This window comes from Petaurus breviceps, unplaced genomic scaffold (assembly GCF_028583685.1).
Source record: "Petaurus breviceps papuanus isolate PSGF00001 unplaced genomic scaffold, PetGlider_PUasm1.0 189, whole genome shotgun sequence".
NCBI lineage: Eukaryota > Metazoa > Chordata > Mammalia > Diprotodontia > Petauridae > Petaurus > Petaurus breviceps.
The window spans coordinates 716011-727417 of NW_027185809.1; the positions used below are offsets into that span (position 1 = coordinate 716011).

The window sequence follows — 11407 nt, forward strand, 5'->3', positions numbered from 1 at the left end:
CCCTGAGAGCTGCGTAAAGCACTAAGAGGTTAAGGGTCACACAGCCAGCGTGCATTAGAGGAAGGATTGAACCCAGGTCTTCCTGCCCCAAAGCAGCTTTTCTGTCCACTGTACCACAGTAATCATGAGTGTCACGGAGGCACAGAATTTTAGAGCAGGAAATGGCTTACATGTTATCTCCAACCACCATCCCCATTCTTTTATTTATTAAACTTGAAGATTCCAGTGTTTAAATCTCTACCCCAAACAAAAATCTCTTCCTTTTAATAAATGAAGCATGTATATTTATAGAATTATCCCAACTATCATTATCAAGAAAAGCATGCCGCATATATGTGTACACACGTGTGTGTAATGTCATTTATCTGTGTGACTTTGGGAAGGTCACTTAACCTCTCTAGACCTCAGTTTCCTCATCTGTAAAATGAAGAAGTTGGACTATGACTTTAAAGTCCCCTTCTAGCTCTGAACTGATGATTTGGGATTTAATTACTGAAACATGTTGGTAGTACAGAAATTATGCACACGGAGTTTGTCTTTGAAAAAATGTTGTCATACTGATTTATTTTGTGGAGTTGCAAGGATGAATAAAAAATAAGTTTAGAGATAGGATTTTTAAAAATTTCTTTGTTACCATCAGCTGTTATGTTAGCTGCTGTGGCTATAACAATTGTCAAGGACAAGATGTCTCAGAGATCAACTTACTGGTGAACTATCAGTGGGTTATTTAGAATCATAAACTGTTTATGTCACAGACTCAGTAGTTTATTTCATATTAGTATACATTATAAAATAGTAATTTGCTGCTAGTAAATACTGCATGGATCTCCTGGTACCTTAAAAGTATATATATGGTAGATTATTAACACTATTAAAACAGCACTGTAATTCCTGTTATTAAATATTTGTCTGTTTTTAATTTATAAATTACTAGTTCTATGATTTTAATTATCTATTCTAATACTTGGCTTTCTTTTTTTCACCATCAGGGATTAGGAGAGATACCATTAGATACTCCATCAGCCAAAGGAAGACGTTCTCATGCCGGCAGTGTGGGAAGTACAAGGTCATCCTCTATTTCCAGAGATGTTCTCAATTCAGCTGAAAGGCAGGATCATTTAATATATCATATAATTCTATTAATTATTCTGTGTAAATAATTCCTTTGACTTCTTTCTTGAATTGTTTTTTCCCAAAAGAACTGTAAAAATTGAATGAAATATCAAAAATTTTAAGTACAACACACAAAATGTGAAGTAATAAGGCAGTTGTATATTTACAGCATTCTTATTGTCACCAAGTAGTTAAGCCTTGGTTAGATTTTTAAAACAAATCTACTGGCGTTTTGTTGTCCTATTTTTTACATAGCTTAAAGCTTAATATAGTAAGTGTAAATGGACCCTAAGGGTTTGTTTTTTTTGTTTTTGTTTTTTGCCTTTTGGAGGGCAATTGGGGTTAAGTAACTTGCCCAAGGTTACACGGCTAGCTTTTGTGTGTGTGTGTGTGGGTGTGGGTGTTAAGTGTCTGAGGCCAGAACCGAACTCGGGTCCTCCTGACTCCAGGGCCGGCGCTTTACTCACTGCGCCACCTAGCCACCCCTCCTAAGGGTTTTTTTTAACCTTTGAGAAAGTACTGTATTCTTTTTGATAACTATAAAATTATATTGTTGAATAGTAGTTCCAAGACAACATGAAAAGCCACGTTTTGTGATGTATTCTATTGTTTGCACTATGGTGCTGTTTTTATGGGACCACTAAGAGAAAACGTTGTGTTCGAAAAAGAATTTTTTAAATAATTTATCAAAAAATTAATACCCAAAGATACTGCAGAAAAAAGGATGGTTTTATGAACGTGCCCTTGAAGTTCCACAAATGACCTATTTAAGCTAAAATAATATAACGCGGAGTTACTTCATTGCCCTCTTATGTTGTGAGGGTGACTCTGGACTCTTGATGGCCTACCAGCAGAGTACAAGATTAGCCGGGTTTCAAGTGTATTTCTGGAAACAGTCTAGACTTGCTCTCCAAGAGCCAGGCTAATGAAGCCCAGAGAATTCATCACTAATAGACTGACCACTTAGTGAATTCTCTGACCATCGCAACCCATGAAACAAATACAACTCAGTCTTTCTGCTTCTGCAGTGACTGTTGCAGAGCAGCAGAGAATCGCATGGTTTTTAGGTCATCTACAAATGTCAGCTTAGCTGTTAATGCTGTAAAATATGGTAGCCTTCTCCAGTAACCAACAAAGGATGTACGAGAGGAACTTAATCTTATCAATCCTGACATTGTTGACTAAATAAAATCAAAGACAGAAGGAAATTACAACCAACTGAAATTTAACTTCTTGGAGAAGGAGTTTATGGAGTTCCTTGACCAGAGGTAGCAAGGAACAATTAATGGGACATTTGTTCTCCTAATATTGAAATCCTTGTTACAAGTATTTATAGAAAAACTACCATGAAGATAATGAAAACTTCTGTACCAATTTCAAAGGAAAAACAGGTAAAGGAATTTAGCGAAGAACTGTTTAAGACCCACAAAATAATCAATAAACAAATATTTATTAAGCCTCTATGTGACAGGCGCTGTGTTAAGTGCTGGGGAAAAAAAAAGTGCTTATTTGATTAGAGGAAGCAATATGTATATATGTAAATGAATGTAAAATATATACAAAGTTGAAATATACATCTATTTCTAACTAGAGAAGTGAAGAAATAGATTACCATATTGGGAGGGTGGGAGACAATTTGGGTCCACATACTCAGAAAATAGATGTTTCTGTTATTAACATCTTCCTTGCCAAAAGATGCAAAATTAACTCATCACTGATTTCTTCTTTTGGGCCAGTGCCTACTGAATCACAAGGGGACCTAGTGGTGGGATAGTCAGAGTCACAACTGAGGAAGTAGTCATGTTTGGGGTTGTTCTAATTGCCGAGGATGCCTCTGGATTTTGGCCAGGTGTTAGGAGGATTTTGGGTAGTGGGTCACATAGAGAACTATGGGAGGAAAAATACAGTCTGACAATACTCAAACTGCACTATCCTTCAATTCTTTCTGAGGATACTTGTATTAATTAGTCTTCAAAGTAGATAGACACACACACACGCCCACATGTGCATGAATAAATATGTCTTAAATTATTCAGCAAGGCCCAGAATAGTTTATTTTTTAAAAAGAGACATTTATATTTTATAGTCTTATGATACTCATTCTTATTTACCAACTTAAGTTGCTTAACAGAAAAAAAGTGGTTCTAAGTACAGTTTTAGAGAAAGATATTCATTGCCACTAGCTCTTTATGGAGTGTGATAGCTTTTAAAGGCTATACACACATTTGTATAGGCATACTTCAGTACTTTAAGCACTTGTGATTTCATCAATGTGGATGCTCTCTCAACAGTTAAATCAACTTAAAATTCAGTCAATATATACTCTAATACTTCATTACTTCAACAATTTATTTTAAAATATGATTCATGAGTAAAGACTGAAAGAAACCAAGACTTAAAAACATCACAGGAGCCTTACTCATTTAATGAGAAAAGCATCAGAAGGCACCAGGCATGACAAACACCAAATAATAATCACAAGAAAATAAAATTACTTCTATTTTGACAGAAAATGATTGTACAGTCATACTGCTGACTTGTTAAAACAAACATTACAATGAGTAAAAAGCTAGCAGCAGGAATAAAAATGAGGGGGAAAAAAGAGTATGCATTTAAAACAACTCAAACCTGACCTGTTGAAACAAATTATGGGTGCAAAAAAATATTATAGGTAGAAGAAAGGGGAAAGGAATAAGCATTTATATAGTGCTTATTCCATGCCTAGCACTATGCTAAGTGCTTTGCAAATATTGCTTATTATCTTAACCCGTGAGAAAGGTGTTGTTATCCTAATTTTACAACTGAGGAAACTGAGGTAACAGGTTAAGTGACTTGCCTAGGGTCACACAGCTAGCAGGTATTTGAGGCTGGATTTGAATTTGGGTCTTCCTGGCTCCAGGCCCATTGCTCTATCCACTTCACTACCTAGATGCTTCATGATAAAGGATATCAATAGTGATTGTAATTTGAACCAGAAGTTTAACCTATGAAAATCAGTTGCCATAAAGAGGTCCAAAAAATCCCCCAAAAATTACCTTAGTAAATGCTTCGGTCACTTTCTAAGCAAAGAGATATATGGCAGGCAAGGGCAACAGTGTTTAGAGCATCGATGCATGTGTAGAATCTTACAGGAAAGAATAATGGAAAAATGTGAGGAGTATCTCTCAGACAGAGTAATGCAGGGTTAAGTCAGTCTCGAGAATCCAAACTAAACAGAATCATCCAGGAATCATGCAAGAACGATCTAGTTAAAGGACAGAGCTGGAAAAGATCTTTAAAGGGTTTTATACCAAATTCTTTTTACCAAAGACAATGGAACCACTACATTTGTATTCTTTAAACATCACCATCCTAGAAGAATTTACTGAGGAGGGAGAAGTAACCCTGGAAAGGACAAAGCTGAGGCCAGCAGCAGGTCTAGAGGTACACTAAAGAGGCAAAACAATTGTGAGAGCATTGCAGATCAATTCAAAAGTTATCTGAAGGGGCAGCTAGGTGGTGCAGTGAAGTCAGAAGGACCTGAGTTCAAATCGAGCCTCAGACACTTAACACTTACTAGCCATGTGACCTTGGGCAAGTCACTTACCCCAATTGCCCTGCCCTCTCCCCTCCAAAAACCAGCAGTGTGTGCCAGGCACTGTGCTGCCACTGTGCTAAGTAAACACGGACTGGGGATACCAAGGAGGGAAAAAGCCAATCCCTCCCCTCAAGGGGTTCACCGTCTGGAGACAGCATGCAAACAGCTGTGTAACGCACAGGCTGCATACAGGGTAGATAGGAAGTCAGCAAGGAAGGAATTAGAAAGCGTGAGGAAAAGTCTGTTTCAGGTGGGATTTCAACCTGGGGCTTGATGGAAGCTGTAGGTAGATAAAGAAGAATAAAATTCCAGGCTTGGGGGACAGCCAGTGGCAATGGCAGGAGGTGGGAAATGGAGTATCTTGTTCTAGAAATAGCAAGGAAACCAGTGTCACTGGGATAAATAATATGGGGGGGGGGGGGTTAAGAGTATTGAAAATGTAGAGGAAGACTAAGTTAAGAAGGGTTTTGGATGCCAGAGAATTTTGTATTTGATCTCGGAGGTGATAGAAAACCATGGTAGCTCATTAAGGGATATGGCGTAGTGACATGATAGGACGTAGGACCCGTGCTTTCGGTAAATCGCTTTGGTGGCAGAATGGAGTGTGGGCCCGAGTGGGGAGAGTCTTGTGGCCCCAGACCAATGAGTAGGCCATAGTCCAAGAGTGAGGAATGCCGAGGAGGTGAAGATGACACCTGGTTGTGAGCCTGGGGGAATGGCAGGATGTGGTACCTAACAGTAATCAAGAAGCTTGAAACTTGGGAGAATTTGGGCAGAAAGATAATGAATTTTTTGCCTCGTTGAGTTTAAGATGTCTACTAGATATTCTGTTAAAGATGTCTAATAGGCAATTGGAGATGTGAGACAAAATCAACAGAAAGGTTAGGGCTAAATAAGTTGATTTGGAGAATCATCAGTATAGAAATGATAATTGAAGGAGTGGTCAGATAGGTAGATGGAGATCCAAGAGAGAGAAGTCTCAAAAAATTAGAAGATTATATCAAGGAGAAAAAAGTGATCAAAAGCATCAGAAAATACACACACACACACACACACGCATTCACACAGACACACACAGAGACACCCCCTACCTACCTCCCTCTCTGGTCAATAAGTTTTTTCCATATACTTTGTTCTTCCAGAGTGGATAGTTAAGCTACAGTTGTTCACATGGTTCTGGCGCTCATGTAGGAGGCTCTAAAGTTCTCTTGGATGTCATACACTTAGCACAATGTAATTCATAAATAGGAGCATCTGGAAATTTCACTGTGTGCAGCAGGACTTCTTAATCATGGGTGCAAGAGGACCATGGATAGATTTCAAGCAGTTTGGGAAATTGGATGAGGAAAAAAAATACATCTTTATATTTACTAACATCTAAGTGAAATTGAACATTTCCTTTCATTTTCAAACACATTATTCTGCAAAGAAGCCATAGACTTCAACAGACTGCCATCCATCATCCCGAGAAGTCTATGGGGACTCATTAATAACACTTCTTTTTGGATTCTACTCTAAAGACATCGATAAAAAAGAAAGGCTCCATATACCCCCAAAATACTTAATAGCAACACTTTTGTGATGTCGAAGAACTAGAAACAAAGTAGATGTACATTGATTTGGGAAGAGCTAAATAATATGTTGTACCTGAATTCCACAGCAATATGTAGAATAATGTATAAAAAGAAACAAAAAATATGATGAATACAGGGGCAGCTAGGTGGCACAGGGAATAGAGTACCAACCTTGGAGTCAGGAGGACCTGAATTCGAAATCGACCTCAGACACTTAACACTGACTAACTGTGTGACCTTGAGCAAGTCACTTAATCCCAATTGCCCTGCCTTACCCTCTCAAAAAAAAATAATAATAATAAAGTTCCTTTAAAAAAAATATGACTACTATAAAAATATCTAGAATAAATATTGTCAAATTACAAAGAAGCTTAGCCACAAAGAAGAGGTATAGAGAGACACCTCACCCTACTCCTTTGCAAAAGTGAGGATTCCATGGGTATGGAACATTGCATTGAATGTCAGATTATTTCAATATATTGATTGGTTTTAATGAAATATTTTTTCTCCTCTTTTTTCTTTAAAAAAATTCTTTGTTATAATGGATGGCTTTCTAAGTAGGAGGAAGGAGAGGAATGCAGACGGATTTAGTTAACATCAAACAAAATATTAAAAGTCATTTTTAAAAATCACTTCTCTTTGGAAATAGCCATATATTTAGCTATGCTTAAATAGATATACTCATCTTAAAGAGAAACTTAGAGGTAACTACTTTGGCAGCTATGATTATCAGTGCCACCAGTTACCTCCAAATAAAAAAATTTTTTTTGCCTGTAAGGTCATTCTCAGGATTAATTATTCCTATTTAGTCACAGTATAGAGAAATAGTATACTGCTAAAAAGTTTTGGCCACAGTAGATTACTTTTTTTAAAAGAATTCCTCATTTAATATTTTCCTGGCCTCTTTTTTTTGGCGGGGGAGGAATTCTATCTCCCATTATTTAAAAGGATTTATGAGTTCTAATAAACTAAAGAAGCCTTAAAAGAAACTTCTTCCCCAAGATGAAGGGAACAAACAGTAGAAAATTTTGAGAATGCTGAAAATATAATTTTTTATAACATGTATGTATTACTGTAGGTGACTTTCCAGGAAATTATGTATGCTAAATATGCTTCTCTTCTTCCCCACTAGGGAGATTCTAGACATACGTGAAATAAGAAAAACCGTTCCCCGAAGTTCTTTAGAAAGTGCTGAATATATTAAGGTTATAACAGGTCTATTAAATGCAAAAGACTTCCGAGATCGAATTAATGGAATCAAACAACTGTTATCAGACACTGAAAACAATCAAGAACTTGTTGTTGGAAACATTGTAAAGGTAATAGTATGCAAAATGTATTTTCAGCAGATGAGCCTCCCTCTCTGTGTAGGTAAATGAATAAATTTAGAATATGTAACTTAATAATTTTATCACATTTAATTTTGTTTTGAGACCATGAAAATTAGCGCTAATGGGAAGAATAAGACTTAAAAAGTAAACCTAATTTAGAAGATAATAAGACATTAAAATGAATTTAAAATGTCAATAGTAAAAATAGTAATATGTGGAGAGGTCTAAATTGCACAGAAAAAGGAAACTTTATATATGGTTTTAAAATTAATTTGTAACTGACCTTAATTCAAGGATACCTTAATTCAGGTATACTTGAATTTAAATTATCTGGTCATGTGACATTGTTAGTATATTATGCAAATCTATGTTTTAGATAAAAGTTTGTGACACCAGAATGAAAACATTACTTATTCTTTCATTTGAAATCAATTTGACTCATCTTATTTTAGGTTAATATAATAAATTAATGTAATATTTAAGTCAGTACATGATCTTATTGGTGTGGGTAGTACTCCCTCCAAGGTTTCTTGTCCTGTTTTATGACTAGAATTATTATTTTATTTTGTCATCTTTTTGGAGGGGGGAAAGCAGGGTAATTGAGGTTAAGTGACTTGCCCAAGACCACACAGCTAGTAAGTGTTAAGTGTCCAATGCCTAATTTGAACTCAGGTCCTTTTGACTCCAGGGCCAATGCTGTATTCACTGCGCCACCTAACTGACCCCTAGAATTATGATTTTAATAGAATTATAATACTGGAATAAAGAGTGACTTATAAAACTTTTCTCCTTTTGCATAAAGGACTCAAAAAGACAGCTTTTGAATACAGATCTTTAATATCTATACAGTTGATTAATAATTTATCACTTATGTCATAGGCAGCTAGGTGGTACAGTAGATAGAGTGCCAGGCCTGGAGTCAGGAAAACCAGAGTTCAAATCTGGCCTCAGACATGTATTAGCTGTGTGACCCTGGGCAAGTCACTTAACCCTGTTTGCTCTCAGTTCCTCATCTGTAACATGAGCTGGAGAAGGAAATGACAAACCACTCTAGTATCTTTTGCCAAGAAAACCCCAAATGAGGTCACAAAGAGTTGAACACAACGGAAACAACTCAACAAATATCGTACTTGAAGGTCTGCAAAATACTTTCAAACCTAGACCTAGTTTAAATTTTTTAGAGTCCTAGCATTACTGATTAAAAAAATGTGCTTCCTATCTCATTCAGTATCATTAACTCATTTATTTTCAGATCTTTGATGCTTTTAAATCTCGGCTACATGACTCAAATAGTAAAGTAAATCTCATAGCTTTGGAAACAATGCATAAGATGATTCCTTTACTCAGAGATAACTTATCACCTGTAATCAACATGCTTATTCCAGCAATAGTGGATAATAATCTAAACTCCAAGAATCCAGGAATTTATGCTGCTGCCACAAATGTCATTCATGCTCTGAGTCAGCATATTGGTAAGAAGTTTTCACTCTAAAACTAAAAGAGAGTTTACATTTATACTTAAGAAAATGTACCTAATCTTTTATTCCTCAATTTTTTAAAGCACATTAACCTAGTAAAGAACTTTAATTACTTGGTTTTGTCATTGTGTGAACTTTTCAAATATATCTGCATTCTAGAAATAAATGTTTTTCTGCTTCTTAAGGAAAAATTAACATTTCATAACTGTATTGCATTTCTCTTTTATCCACTTTAATTTAGACAATTACCTACTTCTGCAGCCTTTCTGTACAAAAGCACAGTTCTTAAATGGAAAAGCAAAACAGGATATGACTGAAAACCTTGCTGGTAAATATGTTGACTTTTCTGATAGGAATTTTTAGCTGTTTACAAATTGGTAATCAGTATTAATGAACCTACCTAATTCAGTATCATTTTGCCTTAAACTTAAAACGAGCCATACAGTATACCCCAATAAGACTCTTTAGAACTTTTACAAAGCTTTTCTTAATGTTTTCTGTCTTCCTAATAATGCTGTTTTTAAAAAAGGGAGACCTTAAAAGAAGCCTTATGAAGCCCTTAAAAACAGAAATTATCTATAAGACAGAGAAGATGCCCTCTCAGTATTTTTATCGTTATGGCCTGTAATTTAGAATATAGTTTTATTTCTTTGTAATGGAATACAATTTTTATTTGGAAAGGAGGATTTCAAAGTGAAGTTAAGATTTGGTTCCTTCATTCCTGTTCTTGAAGTAATTTATTATGCCAAACATTGTGGTATATTTATCCTGTTAGAAATGTTAAAGTAGTTATACTCAGGATTTTATTTTCATTCATTAGTAAATTTTTAAAACACTTTTTCTGTGCCTGTTTTATATTGGAAAGAGTTGTATTTTAAATGTTTTTAATTAAAATGAATTGCAACAGATATTTACTCATATGCCATGTTGTATTTCAGATATTGTTATGGATCTCTATCCAAGGAAACCTCATGCTATAGAACAGAAGGTGTTGGCTGTCCTCTGGCATCTATTAGGCAATATGACAAATAGTGGCTCACTGCCTGGAGCTGGAGGGAATATCCGAACAGCCGCAGCTAAATTATCAAAAGCACTTTTTGCACAAATGGGTCAAAGCCTACTAAATCAAGCTGCATCTCAGCCACCACAGATTAAAAAGAGTTTAGAAGAATTGCTTGAAATGACAACTTAAAATGAATTATGTATGTTACTCCGTTAATGTGTAATGCAGTAAGATAGGCTAAAAATACCTGTTCATATGAAGATAGATGGAGTGTTTTTAAAAGTTAAATTGTCACAGTACCTACACTTTTCATTTAAAAACTATCTAAAATGGCAGCTTTTGACAACTTGTAAAGCACACCTCTGTCTCTTACTAGCAACTATCACTCATGATCAAACCTCTAACACACATGAAACAATCAGTATAACACTCACAGATTCTATTTGAGAACATGTGGAATGAATCCTTCTTTAACATTTATAAGGAAAGTCCTGCTCATTTGCACTCCTCTGTAGAAACTGCAGTATGTTGCCCTATATGTACAATTAGATTTGTAATTAAAAATATACTTTTTATTATGTAATCATGTTCTGATATGTCTTATTACTTAGCCTTATTTTACAAAAGTGGAAAAAAAAGTCATTGAAATATATGTACCACAAAGCAGGACTTGTTTGCTACTTGTAGAAAACATGTATTTCTTAAGTCAGTCGACCAATATGATTGTGCAGTATTAGCTTGCTATTGCTGATCTGTTGATGTAATATATTTGCTTAACTATTGGGCATTATCATCTATGTAACTGTAAGATTTAAACAACTTATAATAAAGCATGATGACAGATTTTTAGGGAACAGATTTTCAAATATTTTAAAGTACACGTTTATTAAGAAAATGTGTTGAATATAACTTCCATATCTTTGTGTAAAAACACTAAATTTTCTCTCTGCCCAATATTCATAAAGGTATTATATCTCTGCCCAGTTGTATAATCTTCAAAATTAGTGCCAGGTCTTCCATAGATTTTCTTAAGGTTATGCAGCTACAAGTACTGTACTACATTTTAAAAAGGAAAAGGAATGTTATAAAATAAAGGGATTTATTTCTGTAGATGTGTGAGATTTGTTTTTCCCTCCCCCCAAAATGGAAAAATAATCAAATATTTGTCTTGATGTTCATTAACCCTTTTTTTGGTTTCTGATGTTGAAAGTAATGAGCAGGCACCTTCAAATCAAACATTCAGGACTGAAAAAGTATACAAGATGTACTTAAACAAGTATACTGCCCTTATAGTAGTAGAAAACTATTAATACTATAAGACTAGGATTACA

The 11407-nt window shown here is 35.2% G+C and overlaps 1 protein-coding gene across 3 annotated transcripts in view; it reads left to right on the forward strand.

Moving 5' to 3' along the window:
• TOGARAM1 (TOG array regulator of axonemal microtubules 1) overlaps window positions 1–11186 on the forward strand; it is a 111186-nt gene extending 100000 nt beyond the window's left edge. For all 3 annotated transcript variants that reach the window (XM_069091768.1, XM_069091767.1, XM_069091769.1), the window contains 5 exons: window positions 990–1108; window positions 7397–7583; window positions 8848–9067; window positions 9315–9401; window positions 10012–11186. In XM_069091768.1, coding sequence (XP_068947869.1) covers window positions 990–1108; window positions 7397–7583; window positions 8848–9067; window positions 9315–9401; window positions 10012–10265 — 867 coding nt within the window. In that variant the 3' untranslated portion in view covers window positions 10266–11186. The remainder of the gene's footprint in view (window positions 1–989; window positions 1109–7396; window positions 7584–8847; window positions 9068–9314; window positions 9402–10011) is intronic.
• Window positions 11187–11407: the final 221 nt, after the last annotated feature.